General features: G+C 42.4%; 1 protein-coding gene and 1 non-coding gene across 26 annotated transcripts in view; one reads left to right on the plus strand and one right to left on the minus strand.

Moving 5' to 3' along the window:
* CLASP1 (cytoplasmic linker associated protein 1) overlaps positions 1–18,272 on the plus strand; it is a 291,806-nt gene that overhangs the window by 103,110 nt on the left and 170,424 nt on the right. For all 25 annotated transcript variants that reach the window (XM_037734066.1, XM_017516071.2, XM_037734067.1 and 22 more), the window contains exons 3-6: positions 11,334–11,412; positions 12,937–13,040; positions 13,824–13,915; positions 15,643–15,718. In XM_037734066.1, coding sequence (XP_037589994.1) covers positions 11,334–11,412; positions 12,937–13,040; positions 13,824–13,915; positions 15,643–15,718 — 351 coding nt within the window. The remainder of the gene's footprint in view (positions 1–11,333; positions 11,413–12,936; positions 13,041–13,823; positions 13,916–15,642; positions 15,719–18,272) is intronic.
* On the minus strand, positions 10,647–10,772 carry LOC119469102. The gene has a single exon (XR_005197923.1). It is a non-coding gene; the product is annotated as a U4atac minor spliceosomal RNA (small nuclear RNA).

Below are 18,272 nucleotides of genomic sequence, written 5' to 3' on the forward strand. Positions count from 1 at the left end.
ACAGGCGCGTGCCACCATGCCTGGCTATTTTTTGTATTTTTAGTAGAGATGGGGTTTCACCATGTTGGCCAGGAGGGTCTCGATCTCTTGACCTCGTGATCTGCCCACCTCGGCATAGTTCTGTTTTTAAAGCAGCACCTAGTGCATTACGTTAAAAGCAGAACTAACAGTATACTGTATTATACAGCGTGTTTTCTTTTTGTCCCAGCAAATGTTCTCAGCAGTTGTACTAAGGGAATAATAGCACCTGTGTGGAATATCCGTCATCATATTGTGTAAAATAACGAAAACCCTGCTTGTTCATAGGACTGGTTGAGTAATTATGATATCTAGGTACAATATTATCGTAAAGCCATTGAGAGTAGGGATGTAGACCTGTATTTATTGACTTGGGAAGATGTCCGTTGCACATTGAATGGAAAAATGTGCATATGAGTGTGCCTAGATGTCTTGCAGGATAGTCACCAAAATAGTAACAGGGTATTGTTGAGTGATGGAATTTTAGGCAACCTTACTTTCTTTTCTAGATTTTGTGCCTACTTTGTTTGCCCCTTACCTCAGTAAGCCGTGCTTTATTATTATTATTAAAGTGCTGCTCTCATAAAGAAGGGAAACTTACTGGGTGCCTGTGATATTCTGAGCATTTTGTTAAAACTTTGTTTAGCCTCGTTTGTACTCCTTAAGGTAAATATATTATTATTCTGGTTTTACTGATGAGCATTTGAAGCTCGGAGTTGGAGCAGCTGCCATAGGTGGGAGAGCTGGTTGTCAGCCCCAAAGCTGTGCTGACAAAGCCAGTGTGTGTTTTCCTAGTTGAGGCATTCTCAGAGTCTCAGAGAGGTTGAGAGCCGAGGCTGACATTTGAGGTTATCTGATGTTGGCAGAGAAGGTCTCAAGCTTGCTAGAGAGAGAGAGAGAGAGAGAGAATGAGAGAGAGAGAGAGAGAGAGAGAGATGAAAAAGACTAAAAATGTGGGGTTTTGTGTATACCGTTATTACGTTATAGTGAAAATGGCTTTGGTGTAGTCAGGAGGCTCAGGCTTGTTGCAGTTTCGTCATTAACAAACTTTACAACCCTGGATAAATCTTTTGGTCTTTATTTTCCTTATTTGCAAAATAAGGATAATATATTCTACGTCTCAAAATTATTGTAAGATTACTCAGATTTATGCAAAAGTACCTTAAAACAATAAAGTACAATATGTGTGTACCTTAAAACAATAAAGTACAATATTTTTACCTTAGATAATCCAGTCTTCTGAAGCTTAAGAAATGGCCTGTTTTTATCACCTAGTTTGTCCCTTATGGATATTTTTTGGAGAAAAGGATTTAGTAGTCCTTTCTTTGCTCAATGAGCAGACCTCATGTTCTGGAAAGAGAACAGTTCCATTTTGGTGCCTTTATAAGTGTTTTGGAAACGCAGAGACAGATCTGGTCAGTTGCTATAAACTTGCAGGTCTGGTGGTCAGCATCACTCCTACTGTTCTAATTTTTAAAACTTAAACAAAACTGTGAACTCCATGTAGAATGTGCACAAAACACAAAGACACAGTTTAATGATGTGTTTTAAAGCTAATAGCTATTTAATTGATCTTCAGGACAAGAAATAGAACATGCTTAGGACATTGCCACCAGGACTCCCTTAAGTAACCGCTCTTCTGACTTTTATGATAACTGCTTTTTTGCTTTTCTTTTTAGTTTTATTATCTAAATATGCACCTTAAGATTACAGTTTATGTTTGCTTGTTTTTTAAAAATTAATTATGTTTAGAGATGGGGTCTCACTATCTTGCCCAGGTTGGACTTGAACTCCTGGGCTCAAGTGATCATCCAGCCTCAGCCTCCCAAATAGCTGGGACTGTAGACAGACACCACCGTGCCCACTTTGTTTGATTGTTTTTGAACTTCATACAGATGTATGTATGTTTGTTTCTGGCCCTTTGACTCATTCTTATGAGATTTATTTGTATTGCTGAGTATAGCTGTGATTCATTTATTTTCAATGTTTATTGCATCTCTTGGTATGAAACCCACAGCTTCAACATTCCGGAGTAGATACACTTAGGGATTTCTAGTTTTTGACTACTAAGTAGTGCTGCTCTGAGCATTCTTGTGCATTTCACCCGTTGTACGTATGCATGTGTTTCTGTTGGGTATATTCCAACAGAATACCACCCAACAGTGGTATTGCTGCATATCTTCAGATTTGTTAGATAATGCCAAGATGTTTTCTAAGGTGCTGATTATGCCAGTTTACATTCCTGCCAGCATGTAGGAGAGTTTCTGTGGCACCACATTCTTGTTAACACTCAGTCTTGTGGGTCTTTTTCATTTTAGCCTTTGGAATGTGCAGTAGTGTTTCATTTAATTTTAAAATTTTTAGTTATTTACTATTATTATTTTAGAGATGGGGTTTGACCATGTTGGCCAGGCTGGTCTCGAACTCCTGACCTCAGGTGATCTGCCCGCCTCTGCCTCCCAAAGTACTGGGATTACAGGCATGAACCACTGTGCGTGGCCTGTCTCATTTAATTTGCATTTTCTTGATGACTAATGGAAATTGAAAAACTTTTCTTAGAATGATGACCATTGATTTCTTTTGTGAAGTGCCTATTTACATAGTTTGCCCATTTTTCTAACAGCTTGCCTATCAGTTGCTTTGTTGAACACTTTCTAGACTGAATTTGACCAGTCTAGGTGATTCATGGAAGTGGAACCAGATAGTATTTGTCTTTGTGACTGGCTTACTTTACTCCACATAATGCCTTTATATATTCTAGAAACAAGCCTGTTATTGCTTATTTGTTTTGTAATACCTTCTTCTAGTGTGACTTGACTTTCACTTTCTTAAGTGGGTTTGGTATGCCAAAGTTCTTAATTCTAATTTGGTCCAGTTATAACAATCTTGTCCTTTACAGTTTTGTTGTGTCCTGATATTTTCCTCTATCCTGGGATCATGAAGTTATTTTCTAAAAGGTTTATTGCTTTACTTTCTGCACATTTATCTATTATCAGGAATTCTTTTTTATGCAGGTTGTGAGATAGCAGTCAGCTTCTTTTATATCCATGTAGATAATCAGTTGATCCAGAGACATCGGTTTAAAAAGTAGCCCTCTTGTCACTGCTCTGTAATGCCTGTTTTGTCATAAATACACCAATAGGCCTGAGTCTGTTTCTTTATCCTGTCTGTTGGTATATGTGTCTGTCCATCAACTGATAACACATTTCCTTAATTCCTCTGATATTGTAATCAATCTTAATGTCCACGGGGAGCAAGTTTTATCACCTTATTTTACCAAAAGAGTGCCTTGCCGTATTATCACATGTATTTTAGAATCAGCTTGTTTAGTACTTGAAAAAATAAATGTTTGTGTTTATTGGGGTTTTGAATGAAATTTTATTGAATATTTAGATCAGTTTGGGAGAACTGAAAATTTCACAATACTGAGTTTTTTTTCTCCTTTATTTTCGCTATCAAAAAATTTTTAAATTTGTTACATAGCTTTTTGGGCAGATATTTTGGCTAGATTTATTCCTAGGTGTTTACCATTTTTATGCAATTAAAAATAGGAACATTTTAAAATTTCCTCTTTGGCTTGTTGTGAGAAATGTAATTTTTTTCATATATATTGAATTTGTATTAGTCTTGCAAAACATTAATTTTATAATGCATCTTCAGATCTTCTAGATTTTTTCTTTTTCTTTTTTTGAGACAGAGCTGGAATGCAATGCCATGATCTCTGCTCACTGCAACCTCTGCTTCCTGGGTTCAATCAATTATCTGCCTTAGCCTCCCAGGTAGCTGGGATTAGAGGCACCTGCTGCCATGCCTGGCTAATTTTTGTATTTTTAGTAGAGACAAAGTTTCACCATGTTAGCCAGGCTGGTCTTGAACTCCTAACCTCGTGATCCACCCACCTCGGCCTCCCAAAGTGCTGGGATTATAGGCGTGAGCCACCATGCCTGGCCTGTTCTACATTTTTTTACTCAATTATATTTTCCATTCAAAATGATAATTTTTTTTTCTGCTAATTTTCATACTTTTATTTTTTTTCTTGCCACAGTTACTTAGCTAGGACTGCAGATACAATGTTGAACAGAAGTTGCAGAGTGGGTATTTTTGTCATGTTCCAGTCTCAGAAAGCTTTTGGTGTTTCATCATTAAGTGTGATGCTTTTTGTAGGTTTGAAAAAATATATCCTTTATGAAGTTAAGGGAGAATCTTTCTCTTCTTAATCTGCTAAGACTTTTTAATTGTGAATGCAGTGGATGTTCAGTTTCTCAGATGGTTTGCATCTTTTGAGATCATTAACATAATAAAGGGGAAATACGTTATTAATATGGCAAGTTACATGGAATGATTTGTTGTTAAGCCAGTAGCACCAGGACAGTCACTAAAGTTGAATTTAAAAGAATGGATAGCTTCTAAACTAAGTGATGAAAAGTTCTTTTAGTTTTTGTATGAGAATTATTTCACTTTCTAGAAAGGTATATTTCACTGGTCATAGAATTATAGGTTGGTAATTAGTAATTGTCTTTTTTCACTTTGCTGATGCATTTCTTTATTGTTGGCAATATTGGTCTTAATCTTCATCATTTAAACGACGTACCTAACATATCTAGGTATGGATTTCTTTTTCTTTAGCATGCTGTGATTCATTGGGCTTCTTGAATCTGTGGCTTGATTTTTCTACAGTTTTTGGAAGATTTTCAGCCATTACCTCTTCAGGTATTGCTTTACTCTTTTGGACACAGGATCTTGCTCTGTTGCCCAGGCTGGAGTGCAGTGACAGGATCATGTCTCACTGCAGCCTCAACCTCTTAGACTCAAGCGCTCCTCTCACCTCAGTCTCCTGAGTAGCTGGCACTACAGGGTTGTGACACCATGCCCAGTTAATTTTTGTATTTTTTTGTAGAGACAGGGTTTTGCCAGGCTGGTCTCAAACACCTGGGCTCAAGCAATCTGCCCGCCTTGGCCTCCCAAAGTGTTGGGATTACAGGTATGAGCCACTGTGCCTGGCCTTTTATTCTTTCTAAAGGCGTAACATTCAGTGGTTTAGAATACATTGATAGAGTTGTACAACCATCACCACTGTCTAATTTCAGAACATTTTTATTGCCCCATAACACAAACTTCATAACCATCAGCTATTGTTTAAAAGTTATTTCTAATTGTTGTAAGTTATACAGAACATAAAATTTACCATGTAACTTAGTTTTGTGTACAGTTCAGTGGCATTAAGCACATTTGCATTGTGCAACCATCACCAACATCTATATCCAGAGTGTTTTCTCTTGTAAAACTGAAACCCTGTAGCCATTAAACAGTAACTTTCATTTCTCCCTTCTACAGCCCCTGACAGAAACCAGTGCACTTTCTGTATCAGTGAATTTGACTGGTCTAGGTAATTCATGTAAGTGGAACCAGACAATATTTGTCTTTGTGACTGGCTTACTTTACTCCATATAAAGCCTTCAGAGTTTATCCACGTTGTAGTCGTTCAGAAAAGAGCTAAATTTCCATTGTATGGGTAGAGTGGCAGACTACACTTTGCATATCCATCATCTGTCAAGCAAGGCTTGAGTTGTTTCCTCCTTTTGACTCTTGTAGATAATGATGCTGAGAACATGGGTTTACAACTGTCTTTGGAAACTCTGCTTTTACTTCTTTTGGGTATATGCCCAGAAGTAGAATTGCTGGAATCATATGGTAATATTATGTTTAATTTTTTTGAGGAATTGCTATAACTATTTTCCATAACATCTCTACCATTTTACACTTCACCAGCAGTGTACAGCAGTTCCGGTTTCTCTACATCTTCACCAACACTATTTTTTATTTTTTTAAAATACCATCCTGGGCTGGGTGCTGTGGCTCACACTTGTAATCCCAGTGCTCTGGGAGGCCAACAGAGGCAAATCGCTTGAGTCCAGAAGTTCTAGACCAGCCTGGGCAACGTGGCAAAATCTAGCCTCTACAAAAACACAAAAAATTAGCTGGGTGTGGTGGCACACGCCTGTAGTCCCAGCTACTGGGGCGGTGGTGGTGGGGCGGGGTGGGGGGGGCGCGGGTTGGTTGCTGAGGCAGGAGGATCACTTGAAGCTGGGAGGTGGAGGTTGCAGTGAGCTGAGATCACGCAACTGCACTCCAACCTGGGTGACAGAGCATGAGCCTGTCTCAAAAAAACCAAAACTTCTAATAAATGTCAGCTGTTGCTTTTTACCTATTATCTCTCATTTCGTTTTGAATTCCATTTAAATTAAATGTTTTCTCTCTATCCTCTTACCTACTCTTTTGAATTTTCCATCTTTTTGCCTCTCTTTATTCTGGATTTTTTCTGCAGACTTAGTTTCCTGTTTGGTTCTCTTCATGTATTTACAGTGCACTTAGAAAAAAAAAAGCCCATTCATTCAGTATTTCATTTTTTCTCTTGTATTATTTGTTTAATCTCTGTAATTTTAAAAGTTGTCATTTCTCGGCTGGTCACGGTGGCTCATGCCTGTAATCCCAGCACTTTGGGAGGTTCTTGCAGGTAGATCATGAGGTCAGGATATCGAGACATCCTGGCCATGGTGAAACCCCGTCTCTACTAAAATACAAAAAATTAGCCAAGTGTGGTGGTACGCACCTGTAGTCCCAGCTACTCAGGAGGTTGAAGCAGGGGAATTGCTTGAATCTGGGAGACAGAGGTTGTAGTGAGCCGAGATCGCGCCATTGCACTCCATCCAACCTGGTGAAAGAGCAAGAATCCATCTCAAAAAAAAAAAAATTTTCATTTATCTACCCAAAACTTTAATCATGTGTTTTTTCTTCATAGACATAATAAGACTTATTTAATTTAATTAATTTATTGAGATGGGGTGTCTCTCTCGGTTGCCCAGGCTGGAGTGCAGGGACGTGATCTCCACTCCCTGCAACCTCTGCCTCCCAGGCTGAAGTGATCCTCCCACCTCAGCCTACTGTGCAGAGCAGCTGGGACCACAGGTACACACCACCACACCCAGCTAATTTTTAAATTTTTTTATAGAGATGGAATTTCATCATCTTGCCCAGGCTAGTCTCGAACTCCTGAACTCAGGTGATCTGCCCGCCTCGGCCTCCCAAAGTGCTGGGCTGAGACACCACACCTGGTCTGACTTGTTATTTTAAAGTCTGTTGTTAATGATTCTCCTATCCAGGGATCCAGAGTTCCGGTTGGTCTTTGTTTCTGCTACTTTTCATTTACTTTGTCCTGTGCGCCTGGTTATCTTTGGTTATGTTTCAGATGTTCTCTCTGAAAAATTGTTACAGGAATAGGCAGGGTGCAGTGGCTCATGCTTGTAATCCCAGCACTTTGGGAGCCGAGGCGGGCAGATAGCTTGAGGTCAGGAGTTCGAGACTAATCTGGCCAATGTGGTAAACCCTGTATCTACTAAAAATGCAAAACTTAGCTGGGCTAATCACACATCCCAGCTACTCAGGAGGCTGAGGCACAAGAATTTCTTGAACCTGGGAGGCGAAGGTTGCAGTGAGCAGAGATTGCACCATTGCACTCCCAACCTGGGCGACAGAGTGAGACTCTGTCTCAAAAAACAAACAACAACAACAAAAGAAAAATTATTACAGGAATAAATCGAAGACTAGACTAGGATGATGTTTCTAAATCCGGAAATGACTTGTGTTTTTATCTGCTCAGGGCTTTTGGGCACAGTCTAAACTCACTTCAATCTGATGTCAGGGATTAGGATTTTTCCAGACTACCCAGATGCTTGGAAACTGGGCTGCAGTCCGCGTGAAGGCTGTTTTGTTTCCAACTCACTCTCTTCCTAAAGTCTAGCCATTTGGGTTTCCAGTCCAAGTGGTAGGGAGTTAACTAGGCCACCAATTTTGGAGGGCTTTGGAATCTAACCTTTGCCCTCCTAGATGACCCAAGAGATTATTAAAAGTGATTCTCTGTGCCCTTTCCCAGTGTTTAAATGGCCCCAGGGCAAAGTGGACCAGTTGCTGGAGGCTCATCTCTGTGAATTTTAGTTGTCTGTGTTTCTTGACCTGGAAGTTCTGTGCCTTCTTAGTTCTCTGATGCTTTCAAGCAGATGTTCTTTTATATCCAGCATTGTTTGTTGTGCTCAGCAGGAGTGTTGGTCCCAGTGACCTGGTCAGCCCTCTTCTCTCTTTTACAAAAGGGTCTTTTAGAGGTTTTTAGGATAATGAAACTGTGTTGGATCTTGAGAACTCATCTGTTCCAGCCTCATTCACGTCAATAAAGTAGGGTTTATCGATCACCTACTTTGTACCCAGTGTCATGCTATTATTATGGGAATTCCGAGGAAATGCAAGATGGTAGTATTCCTTACATTCAAGGAGTTTAGCTGGGGAAACAAGCACAAATGTAGATATTAGTAAAAGGTCAGAGGCAGTGTTCAAGGGCCATGCAGTTAATGGTGTTGGAAGAAAAAATTATGACAAATTTAGTTTAAAGATTTTGATTGGCTTTTATTTGTGATTTTAGAATTAGGCAACACTTCATTCCATAAAACAGAATTGCGTGTTCCAGTGAGCCATGCAGAAGAGGTTGGTTTTGTAGACCTAAGGCCTGAAGAAAGCAGAAACGGGGGAAAAAAGTGCCCTTATGTGCAAGGCAGTTTCAAGCATTTTACATTCACACTTTATTTAATTCTCATAACAACCACGAGGTAGCTGTTATTATTGTCCCTGTTTTACAGATGAGGAGATTTAGGCACAAAGAGGTCTTTACAGCTCATTATTAGAGTGATCTTCTGGGCAAGGACTTTTTCATGTATCCTTTCTTCAGTAGGGAAATGGAAGCCCTGGAGAAGGGCCCGAGCTGTCAGTGCTGGAACTGCCTTCCGTCATCCCGGCTGGCGCCCTTGACCTTTCCTGTCCTATTTCTTTGGGGCTCAGGTGCATCTGCCCACTCAGTCTCCTTTGGGAGTTTCCACACTCCCCAGTCCATCTAGGCAAGGCATTGAAACCTGACTGTCCGGACTTAATGAGGCCTTCTCTGCTCAGACCTACTAAGTATACTGCCACCCTGGAAAAGCTGAAGTCAGTTTTCATGCTATAGTCCTCTTTACCTTAGCCTTGAACATGTATGAAGGGATGTTTCTGTAATGAATAACACCCCTACCTGTAACCAGTAATGCAACTGTACAGATGCTTAAGATTTCACCAGACAAAAGCTAAATGACTCACTTAAGTGATGGGCTGGCTTTTTTTTTTTTTTTGAGATGGAGTCTCACTCTGTCGACAGGCTGGAGTGCAGTGGTACGATCTTGGCTCACTGCAACCTCTGACTCCCTGGTTCAAGTGATTCTCCTGCCTCCTGAGTAGCTGGAATTATAGGCACTCGTCGCCATGCCCAGCTAATTTTTGTATTTTTAGTAGAGACAGGGTTTTACCAGGTTGGTCAGGAGGGTCTCGATCTCCTGACCTCGTGATCTGCCTGCCTTGGCCTCCCAACGTACAGTGCCCAGCAGGGGTGTTCTTTTTTAAAAAATCAACTTTTTTTTCCTACGGAAAAATTGCAAAGATAATACAATCTCATTATTATATCTAACATTAGTGTGGTTTATTACAACTAATGATCCAGTATTGATATATTATTACTAAAGTTCATGCTGTATTAATATTTCCTTAGTTTCTACCTAAAGAAAAATCTCATTTTTCTGGTTTAGACTCTCTTCCAGGACACCTCATTACATTTTGTTATGCTTCCCTTAGCTCCTGTTGTTGTGAGTTTCTCAGAGTTCTTGCGTTTGAAGATCTTGATAGTTTTGAGCAGTACTGGTCAGGTGTTTTGTAGGATGCTCCTCTCTTGGAATTTGTTTTCCTCATGCTTAGACTGGGCTTAGGGGTTTTGGTAAGGACTATCACAGAGGCAGAATGCCGTTTTCATAACACCATATCAAGTGTACTTGATGGTGACCTCCACTGTCTCTGCTGGATGTAGTTACTCCCCCCACTTCATACCGTACTGTTTAGAAGAAAGTCATAGTGTGAAACCTAATCCTTTTTAGCTCAAAAATAGAGTCATTATTTTAAAATGTTTATACCATTATTATATTATTAAAAGAAAAATCTGTTTACAAGTTGTTCTCTTCATAAAAGTTTTAAAAATTATTTTCTTTAATATTGTCAGGTAGCCTGTTTCTTTCAAGAACATTTTATATATTGTGGGGATTATTAGGCCACTTTGGATTCCTTCAGTTTTGAAGCAGTAGATTTCAAAGCTGAGTAGAAAAACCAGCAGTTTTTGCTCTTATCAGCGGCCAGACGCAGGGGCAGGCCGTATACGAACATTGGGCACTGCCCGACATTGTGTTTGGAAGCATGTTTAATCAAGTCTCACAATGGAGATCTGCCCACCTCAGCCTCCCAAAATGCTGATGACATCTCATGTGGAGGTGCAAACGCTGACTGAAACTCCACCTAGGTTACAGGGCTAGCTAAGCACGAAGAGAAGTGAGACAGGACAGTTGCTTTGGACACTCCGGGTCAAGTTGACTTTAAGTCCCAAATGTTTTCCTAGGAAAAACTCGGAGGTTTTCGTGGAAACGTAATCATACTTATCGTGCGCCATCTACTGGTATAATAAAACACAAAACCTAAATTTATTCATGGTTTACCGTTATTGAAGGGTTTTCATTTTTTCCAAAAATTGCACCAACGTAAAGCAGAACTTCAGTTGATGCGAGCGTGTTGTTTAGGCGTTAGCAGTACTGCCCTCACTATGCGCTCATTGGACAGTAGCGCAACCCCAAGAAAAGGATGGTTAAGATAAAGGTGTCGTGCGCTGCAAGCAGGAAGCCCCAATACCTTGTAGGGTTGTGGTAGTTAATTCGTGAGTCCCGCCCTAGTCGGCCTGGTAGTTACCTTACCTGCAGCCTGCATAGCTTTTGACGACACCACCAATTCTTTGTTTTCGGAGGCTCCTGAAGGGTCACAGAAACGGCGGCCGGGTTTTACCCAGAAGACCGAGCGTCGGCCGCTCGAAAATTTGCATACGCTCTTCGTCGGGGCGGAACTGGAGGGGGCGGGACCGCGGCGCGCTCTTAAACTCTGCAAGGCGGCTAATCCGGCTTTGGCTACGCTGTATAGCCTTTTATTTCGTTTTTCCCCTCACAGAGTATTTTCCATTATAGCTGTACACAGCTCTTTTTGTGGAAGATCGTCCTTCCTCGCGCTAATCAGTTTGGTTCTCCCAGTCGGCATGCACGCTCTGGACTCTCTGACTGCGTTTGGACTAGAAATGTCGGGGTGTCCCCGGAGCGGGTGGGCGGGAGCGCTGCCCCGCAGGCCGGCCGCTAACTGGCTCCGGGTGTTTCCCGTTGCAGGTGGTTCTGCTGGGCATGGACATCCTGTCCGCCCTCGTGACCCGGCTGCAGGATCGGTTCAAGGCGCAGATCGGCACAGGTGAGCTGCGGCAGTAGTGAAGCGGCCCCGGCCCCTTCAGACCCCAGCCTTCCCTCGGCCTCTCCGGCTCCTCCACTTAGCTGCTTCCAACCCTTCCGGCAGCCACCCTGCCTCCCCATTCATCCCCCTTGGTCTCGCTGCAGCTCCTTCCAAACAGCCAGTCCTCGCCCCGCAGCCCCCGCAGCCCCTGCCCGTTGCACCGTTGCCTTCCCTCCCGCAGCCCTGGCCGGCTGCACCGCTGCCTTCCCTCCCGCAGCCCTGGCCACCGCTGCCTTCCCTCCCTGCTGGGCTTCTCTGGCCTCTGGGCCTACAGGTGCCCTTACCCTCCCCCTTATCTTTGTGCTGGCTTCTTTGTGTTCTCATATGGAACTCATATTAGTGCCGTTTTTATTTCTTATGCTAAATTAGCTGTCACCCTTTCGTGCCAACCAAGCCATATTTGTCCCTGACCCCTGGTCCCCTTTAATGAGAGGCAGTTTTCTTTGAGAAGTCCTATAAAACCGAGCCAGCTGTATTTTTCCCCAGTTGATTATGGTTGGCATTACCATTTTCACCTTGATTGTAAATGTCATTACAAGTGTATAGTAAATGTTCGCTGTTATTTTGAGGGAAAACAATACGTCAGCCAAATGGAACAACACCCACAGATTTCATAGATTTAAATACCTCGAAATTCTTGACCTCCGGTGTTTCACAGGGGCAGTATAAACACTAAGCAGCTCTATGCAACCATTTCCTTATGGAATCTCTCTATTTTCATTGCCACACATGTATTTGTTCTTTTCTGTTAACTTTCTTATCAATATGCTCCTTCTGAAAAAGTGGTGAACTATTATCCCATTCTAGCACCTAGTATCTTTTTACAAATAAACCATTCCTTTTAGAAATTCCATATTTTAATAGTGTTCCATTTTCCTCCTAAATTAGCTGAACTATTCAGAGATATCTCTTGTAATAGAGGTTTCCAGACTGTTAAAATAAGCTGACCTCTGGTCTACAGGTGTCCTTGGAGCACTGGTGGGAGGGTCCTCATTTGGGTATGTGGGGGAAGATGGAAAGCTGGGCTCTGTCTCATGTGTGTTTGGGTGTGATGTAAAACTAAAAACACACAATGTCAATGAAATGTAAGACTTACCCATAAGTGCCTACTCCTTCCACCCCCAAACACATATGCTGGAGCCCCTCTCCTTGACTTTTACCTAAATTTTCCTTTCTGTTGACTCTTCCTGCCAAGGCCTTCCATTTTTATCAGCTTACAAATACATTGGGAACTGGCTGGAAGAGTGTGGGGTAAGAATGAAGACAAATAGTATATCTGTCTATGCAAAAGATTTTGCAGAAGCTTTTGCTGACTTTCATGGATTTCAGCAAGAATAGAGCTGTGAGCAAAGATGAGTGGTTTTAGAATGAGACACGTCATTTAGGTCAGGGGTTTGTCTTCCCACATAATTGAAATAGCAATACTTGGTGACCACAGACCCCCAAATAGGGTTTCATTTGACCAGTTTCCGTTTTGATTTTCAGTGCTGCCAAGTCTAATAGACAGACTAGGAGATGCTAAAGACTCTGTGAGGGAGCAGGACCAAACGCTGCTGCTAAAGATCATGGATCAAGCTGCTAATCCCCAGGTAGGGCAAGAGATGTGTTTTGAGGTCAGCGGGCCTGTCTGTGCACATGCACGCACAATGGTGTGTGTACTTGCACAAATGGTGTGACTCCATGGACTTAAGCTGATGTATTACAGATAAAAATTTTCACAGCATTCAATCTGTTCCCCATGCAAGATATTTAAATAAGTCACAAAAGTATAAGATGAAAAAATTAGTGGGTTTAACATGGGGGTTTTGAATAAATTAGTGAATTTAATATATTTGGTTTTAACCTATTAGACTCTTCAGTTCATTTATGTAACTGATTCTCCAGTTCTCTGAAAAGAGGAAGCTGTAGTGTCTGGGGAGTCAGCAGGCCTGACTGGAGCTCTGGCCCCTGTCTTCTAGTGAGTTGGGGCTGCTGGGATGGACTGAAACAGCCCTGCCTTCCTGGGTTCCACTGTCTGTTATTAGGGGGGTGATCAGAAAATCAGAGCACAGTGTGAGTGTGTGATCTTCAGCAACTCACTGGCTCTTTTGGCCTTGCTTTCCTCACTATAAAACGAGGACAGTTATACCTCCCCTTCAGAGTTCTTGGGAGAATTAAATGCAATTATGTAAATGAATATGTTTTTAAAATTGTAATACTTGATAACATGATAGATGCCATCATTTTCCAGTATGCCCTTGAAAGTATTAAACGTGTTGGTAGAGGGTGGGACTAACTTGGCACTCGTTAAGAGGCCCCCTTCCATTGCCCCCTTACTAAGTGACAGCTGCAACAGTCTTCTGTGTTCCTCACCTGTTCTTTGTCATCTGCAGTACGTATGGGACAGAATGCTTGGAGGCTTCAAACACAAGAATTTCCGTACTCGAGAAGGAATCTGTCTCTGCCTTATAGCAACACTCAATGCGTAAGTCTGCGATGAGTCTGACATTTTTACCTGGCTGAATTTTTAAAAACTTTTTATTTTGAAATATAGATTTGCAGGAAGTTGCAAAGAGATGTAGTGTGAGGTCCATGCCCCCTTATCCCCCTTGTCCAATGTTAGCTTCTTGAATAACTGTAGTACAGCATCAGTACCAGGAAGTTGAGATTGATACAATCCCCAGAGCTTGTGCAAATTTCTCAGGTAAACACATGCGTATTTGTGTGTATTTACAACTGCACCCCTTCCTCATGCTGCCGTGTGTAGCCACACCCTGACCCCGGCAGCCATGCATCTGTTCTCCCTCCCTATGATTTTGTCATTTCAAGAATGTTATGTAAATGGAATTATACAGTATGTAACCTTTTGAATTTATCTTTTTTTCACTCAGCGTAATACCCTTGAGGTTGCCCATGTCATTGACTGATAGTTCATTTTATTGTTAAATAGAATTCCTAGGTATAGATGTATCACAGTTGGCTAAACTATTCACCTGTTGAAGAACATTTGGGTAATTTGCAGTTTTTGGCTTTTATGGATAAAGCTGCTGTGAACATGCATGTACAAGTTTCTATGTGAACATAAGTTTCCATGTCTCTTGGATCAGTGCCCAGGAGTACACTTGCTGGGTCATTTGGTAAGTTCATTTTTAGTTTACAAGAAACTGCCAGTTTTTCTCCCGGAGTTGTCCGTACCGTTTTACTTTCCCACCGGCAATGTCTGAGTGATCTGGTTTCTTCATACCCTTGCTGGCCATTGGATGTTGTCACTTTTTAATTTTAGCCATTTTTATATGTGTGTGGTAATACCTCATTGTGGCTTTAAGTTGTTTTTATCTAATGACTGTTGACGTTTTTTTCATGTGCTGATTTGTAGGAGAGGCTTTTTTAAAATTACAAATTTCAACCCTTTTTTCTGATTATGAAAATAATGAGTTACGTTATTTTTAAAAACAAAATTGAGATTAATGTTTATATTACTTTGTAAATTTTTCCCATCTTAATATGTTAGCCTTTTCAGTGCCATTAAATTTGGCCACATGTAGCTGAAGCTTTAAAAAAAAAAGTTCTAGCCTTTGACCGTAGCAGCTCCCATTGTAGGAATTTATGCTAAGATTGTAGGCACATTAACCAAGAGATTTGTATTTACAAAGGCTATTTGTCATGGCAGCGATGGTGATGGTGAAAATTGTAACTCAAATGTGCCCCAGTAGGGCAGTGCTTGGCTCAGATGTGTCCTAGTAGGGCAGATGCTCTGGTTTGATTGCTGTCTTTTTATCCAGCAGTGTTGCCTTAATGTCTACTGTAGCAGAGAGCTCTGCCACAGCACATGAGAGAATTAAGCAAGGTCCCTCAAGCGACTTGTAGTTGCCTTGCAGTGACAGACGGTAATGCAGAGGCAGCACCTGTGAGGCAAGCGGACTGGGAGCGGGCCAGAGTTCTGGCCCAGCCTTAAAGGGGTAGGGCCTGTTCCGCCATAGCCCTGGGGGACTGGAGGAAGTCTCATCTGGGAGAAGCCACCCTAGGTTTTGAACTCTGAGCAAAGGGGCCATCAGATACATTTACTCTGGAGCCAGCGTGGATGGGATGGAGAGAGACTTGGTGTGAGGTGGTGATGGGGGTTGGGGAGACACAGGGAGGGCAGGTGTGGGCAGACAGGCGTTTTTCTTTTCTCGGTTCTCACTAACAAGAAGGCACTCCTTTTGTTTTCAGCTCTGGAGCACAGACTTTAACACTAAGCAAGATCGTGCCACATATATGCAACTTACTTGGGGATCCAAACAGCCAGGTGAGTGAGAAGGAAAACCCCTGGGGGGAGGTCGGTGCCTAGACTGTTCAGATGCGTTGTGGTGTTCTGTCTATTCCCAATAGGTGGCTGGGACTGTGGTCCTAATCTTCATAGAGCAATGATGATTATTTAAGAGTCCAGTACCCATTAGCTTTTATAAAATATTTATCCATTTAAATGTATAAAATGTGTATACCTTTAAGTATTAAATTGGTAAATGTGGTGGCCACTCTGCCCTCTTCTATACCCAGGGCTGAGAAATCACTAGCCTAGAAATTGATGTTATCCAGACCAGCCTCCGAGATAAGATGTGTGGCCACTTTTTCTGCAGCCAAAAGGGGTGGTGCCAGGGGTAGTGGTGCAGAATCTGTGCTGAGGTGGGGGAGAATGATTGGAAGAGGGTCTGAGGGGACTGTTCTGAGGTGATGGAAATGTTCTTCATTTTGCTGTGGGGGGGCAGCTCCACTGTGTATATATCATTGTGGAAACTCTTTCAAACTGAACGTTTAAGAGCTGCAGATTTTACCTAAATTAATGAAAAGCACCACTTCCTTGTGTGAGGGTAGGAGAGGCGCTGGCTGTCTCACCTGTGAGTAGTTACCAGGCAATTCACGAAGTTGTACAAGTCTGGGCTGGAGAAATAACACTGAACTCGCTTCCCAGTTCAATGCTCTTTCTCAACCAGAATCATTTTTATTATGTCATCTCATTCAAGCTGATAAGAAACATACATTAGCAGAAGGTTCAGAAAATGGAACAGTAATTTATAAGAGAACTGTCCATGGTCAGTGGCCTCTCCTTGAAATCTTGGTAACTGCTAAGTTACCTTCCCAAGAGGTTGTATCAGGCTCGCCTTCCACCCAGCCTCCCCCAGCCTCAAGCTCCCCGGAGTCTGCAGCACCCCTCCTGCTCTCCAGGCCCTTTCCTTGCCTTGCTCTTGGTTCCAGCAGCAGGCGTGTCTCCTGTCTCTGGCTGTCGTGCTGCTCCTTCCACCCCAGCCTCTGCCCTCCTCACTGCCTGTCGTCTGCTGTCTCCCTGCTTTCTTCTGCTGCTCATGCCCTTTTTCAGCCTTCGTTGAAAATAAATGGCATTAGGCTGGCCATGGTGGGCTCACGCCTGTAATCCCAACACTTAGAAGGCCAAGGTGGGCAGATCACTTGAGGCCAGGAGTTCAAGACAAGCCTGGCCAACATGGTGAAACTCCGTCTCTACTAAAAATACAAAAAAAAAAGTAACCAGGTGTGGTGGCGCATGTCTATAATCCCAGCTATCAGGAGACTGAGGCACAAGAATCACCTGAACCTGGGAGGTAGAGGTTACAGCGAGCCAAGATTGTGCCACTGCATTCCAACCTGAGCAACCCAGGAAGACTTCATCTTTTTTTTAAAAAAGGAAAATATATGGCATTGGAAAGAAATGTTTAGACATTTTTATTTACTTAATCATACTTTATATTCAATGTTAAATTAAAGATAAGTTGAACCAGTTTTTAAAAAGATTCTAAATTACCAAATAGATTATTTTGTTGTACCCTTCCCCCTTTTGGTTTTGTTTCTGTTTTTGTTTTCTGTGGGAAAAATCCTTTTAGAGGCCACACCCTGGGGGGGTCCCTGCTGCCACATGGAGTGCTCTAGCAGAGCAGAGAAGCCAACTTGTTGAGGTGATTTGTTCCTCGTTCAGTTGCTGACTTTGGTCAGACAGGTGATGTGAATGTTGACACTACCTGTGGGGATCTTAGAACCTGAGGTGGTCGGTGAGGGCTGGGCTCTCTAAATGCACTTCCGTGGTGGAGTCAATATAAAACACAGACCAGGCCAGGCACGGTGGCTCATGCCTGTAATCCCAGCACTTTGGGAGGCCGAGGCAAGTGGATCACTTGAGGTCAGGAGTTCGAGGCCAGCCTGACCAACATAGTGAAACCCCATCTCTACTAAAAATACAAGAATTAGCCGGGCATAGTGGTGCACACCTGTGATCCCAGCCACTTAGGAGGCCGAGGCAGGAGAATCGCTTGAACCCGGGAGGCGGAGGTTGCAGTGAGCTGAGATGGTACCACTGCACTCCAGTCTGGATAACAGAGCGAAATTCCGCCTCAAACAAACAAAAAAACAAAAAACACAGACCAGACCTACACTGTCCAGAACGACAACAAGGGACATTGTCTAGAGTGGAGGGGAGCACTGCATGGGTGTGTGCCACAATGCCGTTCATCCCACGGGATCCCCTCACTCATCTACTTTTCCCCTTTTTCCTCCTTCTTCCGCATATATTTACTGAGAGCTCATGCTGCGGGCCTCCCTTGTCTGTGTGGATCCTTGAGCTTTTTGGGGGAGGGGTTGGAGAGTACTAGCTCGATTTTGTTTCTGAGCCTCGAATTTTGCTTCTGCAACTAAGGTGGACAACTTCCTCGAGGAAAGTGAAGGAGACATCGCGTTGTCCTGGGGCTCTTCACTGATGAATGACCTCAGTATTTCCCTGCCCAAAAGATCGTGGATTTGGTGTAGATTTTGAGAGACATTGGGAGTGGAGTGTTAAGCACATTTAAAATTTTGAG

This window comes from Cebus imitator, unplaced genomic scaffold (assembly GCF_001604975.1).
Source record: "Cebus imitator isolate Cc_AM_T3 unplaced genomic scaffold, Cebus_imitator-1.0 Scaffold572, whole genome shotgun sequence".
NCBI classification, from domain to species: domain Eukaryota; kingdom Metazoa; phylum Chordata; class Mammalia; order Primates; family Cebidae; genus Cebus; species Cebus imitator.